Source organism: Phoca vitulina, unplaced genomic scaffold (genome assembly GCF_004348235.1).
Source record: "Phoca vitulina isolate PV1807 unplaced genomic scaffold, GSC_HSeal_1.0 scaffold10, whole genome shotgun sequence".
Taxonomy (NCBI): domain Eukaryota; kingdom Metazoa; phylum Chordata; class Mammalia; order Carnivora; family Phocidae; genus Phoca; species Phoca vitulina.
The window spans coordinates 18482551-18499346 of NW_022589713.1; the positions used below are offsets into that span (position 1 = coordinate 18482551).

At 36.7% G+C, this 16796-nt stretch overlaps 1 protein-coding gene across 7 annotated transcripts in view; it reads left to right on the forward strand.

The window, feature by feature from the left end:
- PIK3CB (phosphatidylinositol-4,5-bisphosphate 3-kinase catalytic subunit beta) overlaps nt 1-16796 on the forward strand; it is a 199595-nt gene that overhangs the window by 169371 nt on the left and 13428 nt on the right. For all 7 annotated transcript variants that reach the window (XM_032408604.1, XM_032408606.1, XM_032408602.1 and 4 more), the window contains 3 exons: nt 1227-1405; nt 2202-2311; nt 3862-3940. In XM_032408604.1, the coding sequence (XP_032264495.1) occupies nt 1227-1405; nt 2202-2311; nt 3862-3940 (368 nt within the window). The remainder of the gene's footprint in view (nt 1-1226; nt 1406-2201; nt 2312-3861; nt 3941-16796) is intronic.

Genomic DNA, 16796 nt, shown 5'->3' on the forward strand with positions numbered 1-16796 from the left:
TTGCACAGTCTGTTTTTCAACTGGTTCCCTTTTCACCAGTGTTTGTACAGCTCCTGAAACTGTTGAGAAATGGAGTGTCTGTGGCTAACTTGGCAAGCTTCAGCCATCTCGATTTTCATCAAGCTACATAGAACCTTCCAGTTTCCTGTGAGCAAGCCCTCAGCCTGTCTAAAAAAACTGCATGACTGAATTCATCTCCCTACAGAGTCTTAGTGGTTTCTTTTCATAGAAGCAAAGTTCAAAAATGAAAACGTTGTGTAAAATAAATCTCCTGTTAATGGAAATTCAAGCCAAGGTGTTCATAATGTTTGTTGTGTACATGTTTTATATGCTTGTTATAGTCGATTTACATGTTAATATAAATGTGTTTATCTTAACAAGCTGTTTCAGCTTTAATAACATAATAAAATAAAATACTCTTTTTTATGGCTTATGGTTGGCCAAGGCTGTTTCTAATGGATTTTTGCATAACATGACATGGAAAGACCTCAGTTATTAAACAATGAAGTTGGCTTTTTAAACACAATGGTTTTGATTCAGTTGGCCGCTGTTGATTGACCTTGTACTAACTGCATAAGTTTTTTTTAATTTGCATAAGTTTTGATAGCCAGAATTACTTCATAAAAACAAATAATGTAGACTTGGACAACAAATACTGTTCTCTATATTCATATTTATTTTATTACATGATAATTCATTTAACTGTACTACTCATGGAAAGAGAATATAAGAATATATTGAAAAGATGTCACACCAGAGTGATGACAAGAACTAGATGTTAAGGTTGAATGGCAGGAACCCCAGGATTACTTGTACACAGATTTTCCTCTTATACTATGAAGCTGGCCAAATGGAGTGGTTCAGATTGTGTTTCAAATTCTACTACTCATTGAGCTGCAGAGTTCTGAGTACTTTGTCATACTTATCTTCTTAACCACAATCTATGTCCCTTTATTTTCTCTGATTTTTAAGATTTCATTTAAGAAAAGGATTAAAGAACATTTGAAAAATGGTGCTTTAAGTAACAAGTGATAAAAATGAGTTTTTTACTCTGTTGTATCTAGTATGCTTGTCATAAATCAAGCACTGATTTTACTTTGGCTGGTTGTCAAGTGTTTGTGTTGGGGAGAGGAAGGGAGTGGTTATTAATATCACATGATACTATAGTACTTTATATTATTTTTAACCATAAATAAATTTTGTTGGTGGGGAAACTTATTTTTCAGGTTGAAGCACTCAATAAGTTAAAAACTTTAAATAGTTTAATCAAACTGAATGCAATGAAGCTAAACAGAGCCAAAGGGAAGGAGGCCATGCATACTTGTTTAAAACAGAATGCTTACCGGGAAGCCCTCTCTGACCTGCAGTCGCCTCTGAATCCATGTGTTATCCTCTCAGAACTCTAGTAAGTGACCATCTTTGCTCTGCCCAGTGAATTTTCCATGAAAATAGCAATGCAGAAAGGGCTAGCTGTTAGCCTCCATAAGTACAATATATTTACAGAAGGAAAATCTTAAATTTCTCCAAGGTTAATGTGTGCATTAGGATGTATGCCTATTAGCTAAATTTACCTGTGGGGTTCATGAAAGTTATTACAAGTTATTTTCCTTTCAATTGTATGTGACTAAATTTGTTTTCTATATTACTGGGTTCTAAGAGTTAAAAATCCTATGTGTGCAAAATGTTGGCAACCATCAGAGATTATTTACTAATTTATTTTCCTATTTCAAAATGAAATCTTAAATTAATTTGGAAGATTATTTCTCACTTTCTTATTCCCTTCAAAAGTACTAATGGAAAAGTAATGATATGTATTCCCATATGTCAGTATTCAAAATTGATCCCTCTTTTAAGAAATCAAGAATGAACTCATAATATTCCTGATTTTAATCCAGTGATATGATCTGGTTACGTATAATAACGTAAGGAAGAATAAAGAAAGAAAAGGAGGAATTTTAAATGTAGGTAACGAGAAGGATGAATCTGGGTTTTCAATCTAGCCCATCTGGCATCACTACATGCCAGCCAAAGCTGTTGCCCTAGTTACTTTTTTACCAAGAGGATATGTTCTAGTTCTCACTTCTACAGACCTGAATGAAACAGGTGAGGGTTTTCCCCAGATCTAATATATCATGGCAAAATTATAGTCTTGCCATTTCTTTAAGTTGAAGTGGGCTAATTTTCCCCTTGCTTGATTTCAGTGTTGAAAAGTGTAAATACATGGATTCCAAAATGAAGCCTTTGTGGCTTGTGTACAACAACAAAGTGTTTGGTGAGGATTCAGTTGGAGTGATTTTTAAAAATGGTGATGGTATGTACTGAGGTTTTTTTTTTTTTTTTGTCTTCCTGCTTTTTCTTTAATACAGTTGCCATCTTACACAGTACCAAATTCCTTAGTATTTTTCATTTGTTGTGTTTGCTTTATCTGAAAGGTGATGTGTAAATGTGTAACAGATCCTAGCCAAGAGGTAGCTATCAATGGTCATAAGGTTGAATTTGGCATGTCCTAAATCCCTTTTTTTTTTCCTTTTAGAAAATAATGTTTACAGCTTACTTACATACATTGTTCTAATAAATCTTTCTCTTCTTTCCCTACAAAATACGAAGTCTAATTCTTTGGTAAAAAGCTTGTGAAGTACAAGAGAATATTTTCAATAGTATATTCATATATTCTGTTTCAGGGATAACAATTTTGATATTGCTGTCATAGTTTTGTATTTTAATTAAAATATCTTACTGACTCATATTTTCGAAAGGAAATGCGTCTGAGGTGATTACACCAACCAGAAGGCAGTTACGACAACCACCACTTGTTAGTTGTATGATTATAGACAAGTCACGTAAAATTCACTGAGCTTCAGGTTCTTTGTGTCCATAAGGATTATAGTATTTGTATGTTGAGTTTATTAAAAGGCATTAAAGGAACATAAGTAAATGTGCTTTTATCTATTTTAAAATGAACTTGTAGTGTTTTGCTAGACATCTAACCGCACTTGACCATATGAATGTCATTATGTGGAACTCAGTACTTTTACAGCTCTCTGTTAGCTGAAAATTATCCTTAGCTGTGATAATAAATAAAATCAACTATTATAGTTCTGTAACCCATCATATAATTACTTAAATAATTTTTAAGTAATTATTTTCTTAAGAACTTCTGTGCATTGTTAAACACAACCAGGAAAGAAAAAAATTAGCAGAGTGAATTGTATGGATTCTGTGTTACATAGTGTGTGTGTGTGTGTGTGTGTGTGTATAGCATTACTGTGTTATATAGTATTACAGCATCCATACAATTAGTATAGTAGCATACATGTGGTAAACAATGAAAAATACTGGGTTTTTTTCTTAAGTAATCTCTACATCCAACATGGGGCTTGAACTCATGACCCTAAGATTAAGAGTCACATGTTCTACCGACAGAGCCAGCCAGGTGCCCCAATTAAAAATACTGTTTAACTTAATTTAGTTAATAGTGTTATGGACACATGCTAACCAATAAACCTAATATTTTTTTTAAGATTTTATTTATTAGAGAGAGAGAGCATGAGAGCAGGGTGAGGGGCAGAAGGAGAAGCAGACTCCCCACTGAGCAGGGATCCCGATGCAGGACTCGATCCCAGGACCTTGGGATCATGACCTGACCCGAAGGCAGCCACTTAACCCACTGAGCCACCCAGGTGCCCCTAAACCTAATATTTAACAAAATAAATATGGTCAACATTAAAATTTTGGGAAAATATTGGCACAGTATTTGTCAGTGGTTTTAGTTAATTCTGGCTGAATTAGCTAATCTTGAATTAATGTTATGAGACAAAAATGGAAAGCATTTATAATAAAGCAGGATTTTTCCACCTGTAGATTTACGACAAGATATGTTGACACTCCAAATGCTGCGCTTGATGGATTTACTTTGGAAAGAAGCTGGTCTGGATCTTCGGTGAGATTTCTAGTGAATTTATTTTTGTCTCATGTTGTATTCCTTCCACAGCAAAATTTTTAAAACTTCTTTTTTATTCCTTCCCTCCTATTATTATTAATTGTTGTTCGTGGTTATATTTACATAGCATTTTACACTTTATGGTGTACTGTCAATATTTGTCTTCTTGAAGCATCATCAGATGTAAGACTGTATATGTACAGAGATTCTAGAAAGAAAGAAGAGGCTTGAACTTCCAGTAAAGCCTAGACAGACAGCAAGAGTCACACTCTATCTAACCTAAGGTTTTGAAGGTGCTCTCATGGAGGATGCACTGGTTGGTGGTCATGGGAATGACAAAGCCAGAGGAGGGCCTGCCCATCTTCTTAGCCTGGTAACATTGATTCCTCTACCTCAGCGGTGCTTTTAGGGTTTTCAGCTTGTCACCATTATTAGCGGTAGACAGCAGAACAGCAGGTGTATGGCAGCAGAAAAAAAGAAAACATAATGGATTTTAAAAGTTTAATCATTATCAAATCTTCTAAGGTGAGGAGTAAATGAAGATAATTACAAACAAAATATTGGTTATATTTATATAACAATATAAGATTTGAATCTTATAAACCTAAAAAATTAAAAATCAAGCTTTAGACTGGGTACAATATTCATAATGAACAGGACAGAAGTCTATAATTCTAAATATTTAAAAAGCTTATAGAAAGAAATATGGAGAAAAGATGTGAAAAAGCTATTCATATAAGATACAAAATAAATACACTAATAATTACATGAACACAGTCAATTCCAGTATAGAAGTACAAATTATAAGAATAGTTGGATACCACTGATTTCCTAGCAAAGATTTTGTTAAATGATAAACTAGTCTAAGATACGGTTGAAGCAACAAAAACACAAATATTTTCATATACCTTTGTAAATTAATATAAACCTCCCTGTATCAAGTTCTTTTTATATCCTCTATCCAATATTTCCAGAATTTACTTTAAAATTAGAAATGTGGAGGGGCGCCTGGGTGGTTCAGTTGGTTAAGTGTTTGAGTCTTGATTTCAGCTCAGGTCTTGATCTCAGGGTGGTGAGTTCAAGCCCTGCATTGGGCTCCACGCTGGGCTTGGAGCCTATTAAAAAAAATTTAAAAAGGGGACAAATTTATGCACAAAGATGGTCATCTTTGCTTTAAAAAAAAATTAGATCACTCTGGTTAAGTGTCTGACTCTTGATTTCGGCTCAGGTCATGATCTCGGACCTGGGATCGAGCCCTGCGTCAGGCTCCCCACTCTGCAGGGAGTCTGCTTGTCTCCTTCTCCCTCTGCCCCTCCCCATGCCCTTCCCCCACCTCTCTCTCTCTCTCAAATAAATCTTTAAAAAAATAATTAACGTACCCATATGACCAAGTATTTCAGGTATTTTAAATTACTGTTTATAGAGAATTGTTTAACAATTTGGAGAAAGTGCTTATCTTCAAATGTCAAAAAAAGTGAGGTGCAAAAGTGTTTTCATAGAATTATTTCAACTGTATTAAGAACTCACTGAAAAGTGACACACTAAAATGTTGACAGAAACTAAAATGGTAATAGACTTTATTTCTGGGTGATGTAATTAAAGGCAATTTCACCCTCTACTTCATGTACCCATTTCTTTTCTTTCTTTCTTTTTTTTTTTTTAACATTTTATTTTTAAGTAATTTCTACACCCAGTGTGGGGCTTGAACTCACAACCCTGAGATCAGTAGTGGCATGCTCTACTGACTGAGCTAGCCAGGCGCACCTCGTGTACCTGTTCTGTAGTTTTCTTCAGTAGGCTTATATTCTTTTTTTAATCAAGGATTAAAAAACAGTAAGCATGTTTCATGATAGTAATATAGGTCCGTACAGTTTTAAACTTTTTTTCTATGCTAGTTGATGGTTTTACCTTTTCAACTCTTTTACCTAATTCTTTATATTTTATTTTTCTAAATTGTGGACTATTTCATACATGAAAGTACAGAAAATAACTTAGAATTCTTATGTTTTTACATTGGGACTTAATAAATATATATTTAGCAATTTAATAACTATCACTTAATTGCTAAATATATATTTCTTATTAGCATGTTTCCAGCTTATTCTTAAAAAAGGAATTAAACATGCAGATAAAGTTAATGCATTCTCATCCTACTCTGCCGTCTCACATTTCAGAATTAACCACTATTTTAAAGCTGTAATATGTATATTTTTGTGCTTTAACTATACATTTGGTATCTGTTATGTGTTTTGAACTTTAAATAAAATGCTTTTATATCACATGCAACTTCTACTTTTTTTCCTCACAACCTTTTTTGGGATTTATTAAGATTAAAATATGAAGTTCTAATTTGTTATTTTCACTTCCATTAATGCTTTGAATAAATATAAAAATTTATCCATTCTTCTGTTACTAGCTTTATTACATTCGTTGTTTTTTCCAACAATAACAAAAACTTGAGTTTGAACACTTCTGAACAGCTCACTATTCACAATTGGAAGAGGTGTTTAGTTTATATAGCTGGAAATGAAATTGCTCCATCATAAGGCTTGTGTATTTTCAACTTGACTACCATTGTCCAAATGGTTGTACCAGTGTTATGTTATCACCCAGAAATATCTCCTTGCCAATCAGACTTGTTGATTTTTTGCAAATCTAATGGATATAACATGGTATCTCATAGAACTTTAATTTGCATTTCTTTTATAAATAGCTTGGTTCTTTGTGTTTTCAGTGTTGAAAAGTACTGTGTTTTTCTCTCTGCTATAAATTACCTAGTTTCCTTTAAGGTTTATATTTTTTGTTATGTTATTTTTAAAAAAGTTTTTTCTCTGTGCAAATATCTTTAAAGATATTCTTCTAGGGGCACCTGGGTGGCTCAGTCAGGTAAGCATCTGCCTTTGGCTCAGGTTATGATCCTGGAGTGCCAGTATCGACCCCTGCATCGGGCTCCCTGCTCAGCGGAGAGCCGGCTTCTCCCCCTGCCCCTCACCCTGGTCGTGCTCTCTCTTAAATAAATAAATAAAATCTTTAAAAAAAAAAAAAAAAAAGATACTCTTCTATATTTTATTTTGCAAATTATTTATTTGCAAACTTAGTGTGTTTTTCCCTCTCCTCTCTCTGCAAAGGTTTGGTTCTGGTGTTGGTTTTTTTGGAGTCCAAGTCTTTTTTGACTACTGAAATCTTTTTCTTTTTCTTTCTTTTTTTTTTTTTTTTTAAGATTTTATCTGACAGAGACATAGCGAGAGCAGGAACCACAAGCAGGGGAGTGGGAGAGGGAGAAGCAGGCTTCCCGCTGAGCAGGGAGCTCAATGCGAGGCTCGATTCCAGGACCCTGGGATCATGACCTGAGCCGAAGGCAGACGCTTAATGACTGAGCCACCCAGGCGCCCCAACTACGGATTTTTCTTAATGGTTATTGGACTCAACAGAATTTTTTTCCTTCTTGAGTCAGTCTAGAGGCTAAAAATTGTCCAGTTCATCAATGTTTTCAAGTTTATTATCATACATCTTTTACAACATCCTCTTATAATTTTAAAACCTCTTCTGTGTTTAATTTTTCTCCTTTTTTGCATGTATAAAATTATTTTATGTGCACTGTTTTTCTTTATTGGTCTAGAGGTTTGCTTCTTAGTATTTTAAAAGAAGGAGCTTCTAATTTTGTTGATCTTTTTTCTATTTTATCATTGATTACCTCTTTATGATTTCCTTTTAGTTGTGTTTATTCTGTAATGACTTTTTTTTTGACAAGCAAGTTGAATCAAGCATTTGACTCTTGATTTTGGCTCAGGTCATGATCTCAGGTTGTGAGATTGAGTCCTGTGTCCGGCTCCACGCTGGGCATGGAGCCTGCTTAAGATTCTCTCTGTCCCTCTCACTGTTCCCTCCCCGCCCCCACTCATGCTCTCTCTCTCAAAATTAAAAAAAAAAAAAAAATCCCCTGATAGCCTTTATGGGGTTTCTGTTATATGTAACTGTCTTCTTTTGTCTCGCTGCCTCTAAATTTTTTTTTTATTTAAATTCAATTAGCCAGCATGTAGTACATCATTAGTTTCAGATGTAGTGTTTAATAATTTATCAGTTAGGTATTGTTTTGCTGCTTTTAAAATTTTTCCTTTATCACTATATTTTGCCATTTTAACTATAATATGTCGTGGTGTGGGTCTGGTTTTGTTGATTTTGTTGGGGGTTCTCTGTGACATCTGGATATGTTTCCTTCCCCAAATTAGGGAAGTTTTCAGCTATAACCTCTTCAAATAAATACTCTGCCCCCTTTTCTGTCTTCTTCTGGGAATCCTATAATGTGAATGTTACTACATTTGATGGAGTCACTGAGTTCCCTAAGTCTGTTCTCATTTTACATAATCTTTTTTCTCTCTTTTATTCATCTTGATTACTTTCCATTATTCTTCTAGGTTATTAATTCATTCCTCTGCTCTTCCAGCCTGCTGTTACTGCATCAAGCATGTTTCTTATTTTGTTTATTGCACTCTTCATCTCTCGTTATTTTTTTATCTCTGTGTTAAGGGTCTCACTGATGTCTTCCACTTTTCAAGTCCAGTGGGTATCTTTATGATCATTACTTTAAATTCTCTCTCAGGCATGTTACTTACATCTGTTTCACTTAGATCTCTAATCATGGCCCGTCATGTTCTTTCATTTGGCACAAATTCCTCTGTCTTCTCATTTTGTCCAAATTGCTGTGCGTGTTTCTGTGTGTTGGGAAAGTTGGCTACATCTCCTGTTCTTGAGGGTAATGGCATTATGAAGAGGTCCTATAGTGCCCTGCAGTGTCGTGTCCCCTGTTCTGCAGGGCCTGGCACTTCCAGGAGTGTCTCCAGTGTGTGCTGCATGTGCTCTGCTCTTGTGTCCTGGCTCTTTTATCATTAAGGCCAGTTTGCAGAAGCTCTTTTTGTCTATTATGGGCAGTGTTTGGTCCCTGGCCTGAATGTGGTTTTAACTAGGGCTCTGGAACCAATGCCCTGCATAACTCCTGGATGGAGAGATGTGGTGCTAGAAGGGGTTTGGGGCAGTCTTCTGGGAGAGGGGGCCTGCTGTGCTGGGCCTAAGGCAAGAAGGACTGGGAAGGGCAGATCCACTAGAGCATGGGGAGGGGGAGGCTTGGTGTAAGCAAGTTACGTAGTGGGTGTTGGCTTTGTGCTGGTTCCAGCAGGTGGCTCTACTTATGCTGAGGGGCAGGGGAGGGAGATGGTGCCTGCCAGTTTCTTTGTTTCTGGATGGGTCTCTCCTTGAAGGCTGCTTCTCTGGGATGCTCCAAGATGAACAAATAACTTCTGCACTGTGCACCCCAGGCACTCTTCAGATAGCTGTTTCCATGCTGTATGTTTGCAGGCTGTTTGCCCTGCCTTCTCTCCAGGAACGGTCCCAATGTTGACCTTTAGAACTCCAGGCTTTAAGCCCTCTTGGTTGTAAGAACTCAAAAAATTTGGGCTCTCTTGTTTTCCAAGCCAGTAGCTATAGGGATTGGTTTTCTCTGTGTGCTCCCCTGTGTGGTAGTCTGTGTCTCGCCATTCTCCATGACCATGGCTCCCTCCCCACCACAGTGGCCACAGTCCATTTCTCTCCTATGTGGTTTCTCTGTACTTCCTACCTTTTTCAGTGTGGCCCCTTCTCTGCCTTTAGTTGTAGAGTTTGTTCTGCCAGTCTTCAGGTTGATTTCTGGGGTATTTAGAATGATTTGATAGTTATCTAGTTGTATTCATGGGACGAGGTGAGCCTAGGGTCCTCCTGCTCTGCTGCCATCTTTCCACAGGCTCAACTCCTGATCTGGTTTAAATTATTATAACTTCCAAATGCATTGGATTTTTTTGTTGCTGTTGTTTCTGATTTCTAATTTTACTTCTTTACTGTCAGAATTATGTGGTCAGTATATATCAATATCATATTTCTTAAGAATTTCTTTATGCTTTAACAAAAATGTCCACTTTTTGAAACATCCCATTTGTGAGAAAAGATTCCATATGCTATAATTATTAGCAGTAAGATTATAAATCAGTCTATTTTATCAAGTTTGTTTTATCAAGTTTGTCCAAATCTATGCTCTCATCAAATTTTTACTTATTTTTCACTTCACAGATATGTTAAAACCTCCCATTATAATTGGCATTTGTCAGTTTCTGCTTGCAGTTTTGTTAGTTTTCTCATTGTGGTTTTAATTTGTATTTCCCTAATAATGAATGATGTTGGCCAGCTTTTAATGTACTTATTGGTCATTTGTATATCCTCTTTGGAGATATAGCTGTTCAAGTCCTTTGCTCATTTTCTTTTTTTAATTCCTTTTTTTTTTTCCCCAGTAATCTTTACTGCCAACATGGGGCTCAAACTCATGACCCCTAGATAAGAGTCACATGTTCTTCCTACTGAACAAGCGAGACACCCCTCATTTGCTCATTTTTTAATTGGATTGTCTTAACTTTTGAGTTACGGGAATTCTTCATATATTTTAGATACTAGACCCTATTAAATAAATTATTTGCAAATGTTTTCTTGCATTCTGTGAGTTGTCTCTTCACTTTATTGATAGTGACCTTTGATGCACAAAGTTTTTAATTTTGATGAAATCCAATTTATCTATTTCTTGGTTTTTTTTTTTTTTTTATGTTTTTGGTGTCAGGTTTAAGAAGTCATTGCCTAATACAATGTCATGAAAGTTTACACTTACGTTTTCTTCTGGAAGTTTTAGTTTTAACCCTTATACTAGAGATCGTCGATCCATTTTTAGTTAATACTTTTATATGGTATATTGTAGGAGTCCAGTTTCCTTTTTTTGTATTTGGATATCCAGTTGTCTCAGTGCCATTGTTGAGAAAACTATTCTTTCTTCAGTGAATTGTCTTGATACTCTTATCATGTGTTAATTGAATGTAAATATGAGGGTTTTTTTCCCTGAAGTCTAAATTCTGTTTCATTGATCTACATGTCTGTCTTTATGCACAGCCTTGATTACTGTGGCTTTGTGTTAAGTTTTGAAATCCAGAAGTGAGTCCTCCAACTTTTGTTCCATCTCTGTTTTTATTTATCTATGAAGTCTTAATTTCTCCTTTGTTTTTGAAGAATAGACTGGATATTGAATTCTCGGTTTTCAGTCTTTCAGCACATTTTAATGTGTCCTCACACTGCTTTCTAGCCGCCAAGATTTCTGATAAGAAATCAGTTAATTCGGCAGGGGTTGGGGGGTGGTCTCTGTAAGGGATGAATCACATCTCTCTTGTTGTTTTCAAGATTCTCTTTTTTGAATCTTGACAGTTTGATTATAATATATCCAGGCCTACTGGGATTTGACTTTGACTTCATTTGAATTTGAATTCATTTGAGCCTCTTAGATGTATAGATTGTTTTTTTCATTAATCTTGAGAGGTTTTCAGCTTTACTCTTTTCAGATAATTCTTTTTGCCTTTTTTTTTTCCTCTCCTGACACAACCATTATGTCCTTGTTGGTTGTGTTCATTTTTCTTCATTCTTTTTCTTTTGTTCTTCTCATTGGATATTTGACCTATCTTCAAGTTTGCATATTTTTTCTTAGGGCTACTCAAATCTGCTATTGTGTCCCTCTAGTGAATTTTATATTTCAGTTATAATTTCCAACTGCATAATTTTTATTTGGGTCATTTAAATAATTCTGTCTCTTGATAGTTTCTATTTGATGATTCATCATTTTCATACTTTAGTTCTTTAGACATGGTTTCTTTTAGTTCTTTGAACATACTTAAAGCAGGTGTTTTATTTTTATTATTTGTTGGGGGGGAGGGGCAGAGGGAGAGGAGTGAGAGAGAGAATCTTAAGCAGGAAGCAGGCTCCATGCGTAGCATGGAGTCCAAGACTTGGTGCTCAGTCTCACAACCCTGAGATCATGACCTGAGCTGAAATCAAGAGTCGGACACTTAGCTGACTGAGACACCCAGGTGCCCTTTAAAATGTGATGTCATGGGTCATGGGATCAAGCTCCACGCTCATCAGGGAGTTTGCTGGAGATTCTCTCCCTCTGTCCCTCCCTCCACTTGTGCACACACGCCCTCTCTATCTAAAATAAATAAAATCTTTATAAAAAAAAAAGTTTTAAAAGTTTGTCTGAAATGTTAGCATTTCGGCTTCCTCAGGGACGTTTTTTATAGGGTGCTTTTTTCTTACGTATGGGTAATATTGTTTCTTTGTATGTCTCGTACATTTTTTTGTTGAAACCGAACACTTTAAATAATTTGGCAGCTCTGAAAATCAGATTCTAATCATTCCTCAGTGTTTTGTGTTGTTGCAGTCTGTTTATTTAGTGATTTATCTGAAGTAATTATGTAAAGTTTGTATTCTTTCTTGTATGTGGTTACTGATTTCTGTCTTTGGTTAGTTTATTGGTCAACTAGTAATTGACCAAGGTTTCCTTGAGTCCCTGAAATCTATAAGTCTTCCATTCTTTATTGAGGGGCTCTATGTGTTAGGGTAGTTCCTTCAGCAGCCAGCCAGGTAGTTCAGAACTGTGTCTTAGCCCTAACTTGTGTAATGTCTCAATGTTAGAAAGAGGTGACAGCTATGACCGTCTGAATTCTTTGCTGTGCTATATACTCCTCTGGGTATGCATAAAACCGTATCTGTGCACATAGCTTTGTAGATTTCTATGATTATGTTGGAGTTTTTCACTGTCCTCTGTGGACACTTACTCCCCAAGTTTTTCCTTTAAGCTTTTTGGTTAGCCTGTTATTTGCCCAACTGTTACTTACCCCTTAGGTAGCTGCAGTGTTAGTTGATTGTGATTTTTTGTTTTCAAAACACCCCAATAAAAGGCAGTTCACAGTAGGTGAGGTCTGATTCAGATCAGAGAAACATAGAATTGTGAGTGAGATCTCCCTGAGAACCACTAGAGAGTTTGAAGAATGACAGCTCCAGAAATGGGACCAAAGGAGTTCCAACCCCATTTTGCCCCCTCTAATGGGTACTGGATTACTGTATTCACTGTGATTGTGGACTGTTCATTGTCAAGTCTAGTGCAGAACTGGGAAGGTGGGAAATTGGACTATGTCATGGTAAAATAACAGAGATTTGGCCATTTTCTTCAAAAAACACCCCGATTGCTGCAACTCTTGTTTTTCCATATTACTCAAATAGTCGATTCTGACAATTTTTTGCTAGTGTTCTCGTTGCTTTTATGGAAGACTGGATTTTCAGAGGTCCTTAACTCCCTGTTTTTGCAGACATCACCTGGTTATAGAATTTTAAAATCTAAATTTACAGCTGCTTTCCTTAGAAACCTTGAAGATGTTATTCCCTGGTATTCTGACCTCTGTTACTTTGTACAAGTCTGCTGTCAGTCTAAATAGTATTTTTTTTTTTTTTTTGCCCCATTGCAGAAAACAAATCTCTCTTTGCCTTTGGTTTCTGCAGTTTTTGTTAGTATATGGATTTCTTTTTATCTTTCCTCCTCCATTCTCATTGTGTCTTTTCAATGAGAGGAAATAACATTTTCTTTTAGTGCCTACGAAATGTAACCATATTTTTCAGTATTGCATTTCTTTCACTCTCATAGTCTTCTGCAACTAATAGAGGTGTGTTGGACTTTCCTGTTCTGTCCTGCATGTCTCTTAACCTGTCTTACCTATTTCCCATCTTTAGGTGACATTCTTTGTAGTTTCTTGTATTTTGTCTTCTAATTCACTAAATTTCTCTTCTACATTGTCCAATTTCATTTTCTTGTGTAGTTGATAAAATTTGGTTTTTTGTTTTTTTTTTTTTTTTAAGATTTTATTTATTTATTTGACAGAGAGAGAGACAGCGAGAGAGGGAACACAAGCAGGGGGAGTGGGAAAGGGAGAAGCAGGCTTCCTGCCAAGCCAGGAGCCCGATGTGGGACTCGATCCCGGGACTCCAGGATCATGACCTGAGCCGAAGGCAGTCGCTTAACCAACTGAGCCACCCAGGCGCCCCTGATAAAATTTGGTTTTAAATCCCTTTTGGTGTGGATTATGTTTTCTCTGAGGGTCCTTTGTTCCCTAGGGTGTGAAATTATCCTCCCAAAATGAGTTTGAGTTTAATTTGTGCTCTTCCCCAAGGTCTTTACACACAATCAGTCAGTTTTTATTTTAACTCTTTGCCTTTATGTTCTCAGATTTCATAGGTAGTTTATACTTGGATTTCATGAGAATGTAGGAAGTCTTGAGTTTTTGCATTTTCACAAAACTCGCCCCTCCCCCCGCCCCCAATCCAGTGCCCAAGGTAGATGGCAGACTTTCATGCTACATCTTCTGGTCCGTGAGCAGACATTTTCTAGTTCCTTTTTCATACACTTGACAGCGCTTTCAGATCCCCAGCCTTGTATAGGATCTCAGGTCCAGATTCTGTCTCTTATGGGCCCAACACCATATCTCTTTTCTCATGGACATTAAAATGTCAACCAAGTCAGTAACTTCCTCAGCCAGTGCTATGAATAATCTTATTTCTGGGACCCAGAGTTCTCTTTCTCTTTCTTTATTAACCATAACTATTTATGAAACCTTTTTTACTTTACCTGTCATTTTTTTTGTGTGTTTTAGTATCTATAGCAGCTTAGTCTACAAGTTTGCTGTAAATAGTTTTACTTGTGATTGACTTTATCCCTTTAAGATTATAAGTGTTTTCTGATTAATTTTTGAAACTTGAATTGTTATTTTCATTACTAAATATATTTTAGGATTTTTTAAACTTAAAACACTTGCTATTTATTGACTGAGCTAGATGTTGTATTAGGTTCTTCACATATGTAATATCATATAACTTAAAAAACTGTTATGAGATTGTGTTACATTTTTTTTTCTTTAAGATTTTATTTATTTGACAGAGAGTTAGCGAGAGCAGGAACACAAGCAGGGGGGGTGGGGGTGGGAGAGGGAGAAGCAGGCTTCCTGCAGAGCAGGGAGCCCAGTGTGGGGCTTGATCCCAGGACCCTGGGATCATGACCTGAGCCAAAGGCAGATGCTTAACGACTGAGCCACCCAGGCGCCGCATGTTACTTCTTTTTAACAGATGAGAAAATTAAGGCTCAAGGGATTTTAAACAATTTGTCAAAGGTTACAAAATTACTAAGTGAAGGAGCCAGATTCAAATCCAGGTCTTTCAGACTATATACTTGATGTCATTTTTTCATTTTACCAGTCTAAGCAAGAAAGCAATCATGATAGGACATCTCTAGTACCCTTTGTTTATCAAAGTATTGTGGTGCCCCAAATATGTAACTTTCCATTGATTTTTTTTTTTCTTTAAAGAAGGAGTTTTCTAGTCTTAGATCCTTCCATGCTGTTGAGATATAAAGAGCAATTTGCTGTTGGTATTGTTACTTTTATTGGACTTATAGATGGGATTGAAATAAGAAAGTGAGATTATAGTTTAAATTATCTAAAAAGGACCCTTTGAGCACCATAAGAGACAGAGTTTTGCTTTTAAATTGGGAGGAATTTCTAATACCACTGTGTAAAAAGTAGAATTATTTTGGAATAGGTAGCAAGTTTTTTAGTCAAGCACATACACATAGGCCATACTGCATAGATAAGAGGAGTGGATGATTGTGAACTCTACGTGAGGAACATAAACCCAGAGGGATCTGGTTTACACCCCCCCGCCCAGGAACCCCCACTGTTTGTATATAAAGTTTTATTCGCACACAGCCACAACCCATTTGATTACATACTGTCTGTGACTGCTTTTATGCTGTAACTGCAGAGTTGAGTAGTCTGCAATGCCTAAAATATTTACTATCTGGCTTAATCTCCAAAAGTTTGCTGACCTTTCCTATAAAGTAAACCCCTGCAAAAATGATTTTACTTGATTTATCCCATAAAAACAGGGGAGACTTTCCAAGCTTAGGCTAGTAACTCATTGGTTCTTTCCAAGGTTAGCACGTAAGCTACAAAGTGGTCTCCTTTGCTAAAAGCAGATTTAGACCATATGAGGAGTCATGTTCAATTATGAAAGGCTGAGCTAAAAATTTTGTCTTTAAAGTTCCGATGCCTACAGGGGAGCCTGGGTGGCTCAGTTGGTTAAGCGCCCGACTCTTGATTTTGGCTAAGGTTATGATCTCAGAGTCGTGAGATCAAGCCCTGTGTCGGGCTCTGCGCTGGACATGGAGCCTCCTTAAGATTCTTTCTCTCCCTCTGCCTGCCGCGCCCCTCCTCCCGCTCTCTCTCTCAAAAAAAAATTAAATAAAAAGTAAAGTTCTGATGCCTACAAGCCAGGTCCAGGGACACAGAGTGGATCTCACAGGACCAGCCAAAAGGGTCCTTGGCTTCATGCAGGACAGAAATTTACCAGGAGTCAGCAGGAGGTGAAAGCAGAGTTTATTAAAGATATAGGGAGAGCAGATACAGATGGACTGTCCCGGACACTTGGAAAGGAAATAAGCATGAGTCTTGTCTTTGTTTAGGGTCTGGGGGGTTTTATTGAGGATGATGGTCTGGCCTGTGTCCTCTCAGGTATCCAGGAACCAGTTAGAATAAGGACAAAGCCCAGGTGTCCATCATAAGTCACTTATTCCTTGAAGCCAGGGTCTTGGCTTTGAGATGCGTAGTGCCAGTGGTTTAGATATTACCTGTTGTGCTGGAAGACTCCAAAGATACTAACTTTGTCCCTTACAAGGAGGACATGCATTAAGGCAAATGTAGGGCAGAGGTGCAGTTCCTAGCAAGAATAGAAGCAGGAAAAAATGCAAAAGGAACAAAACAGCTTTTACTTTCATGGGGTCCCTTTGGTTTGCCTCAGTTCCATCAGCCGAATTAAAAACCCCAATCCTTTTCTCTAGCTTTTTTATTTTACCCATTCTATTCAAATGTAAAGCACATTTAGCTTCAAATGAAGTTCATTGTGACCTCAGGCAAAGGGAGGA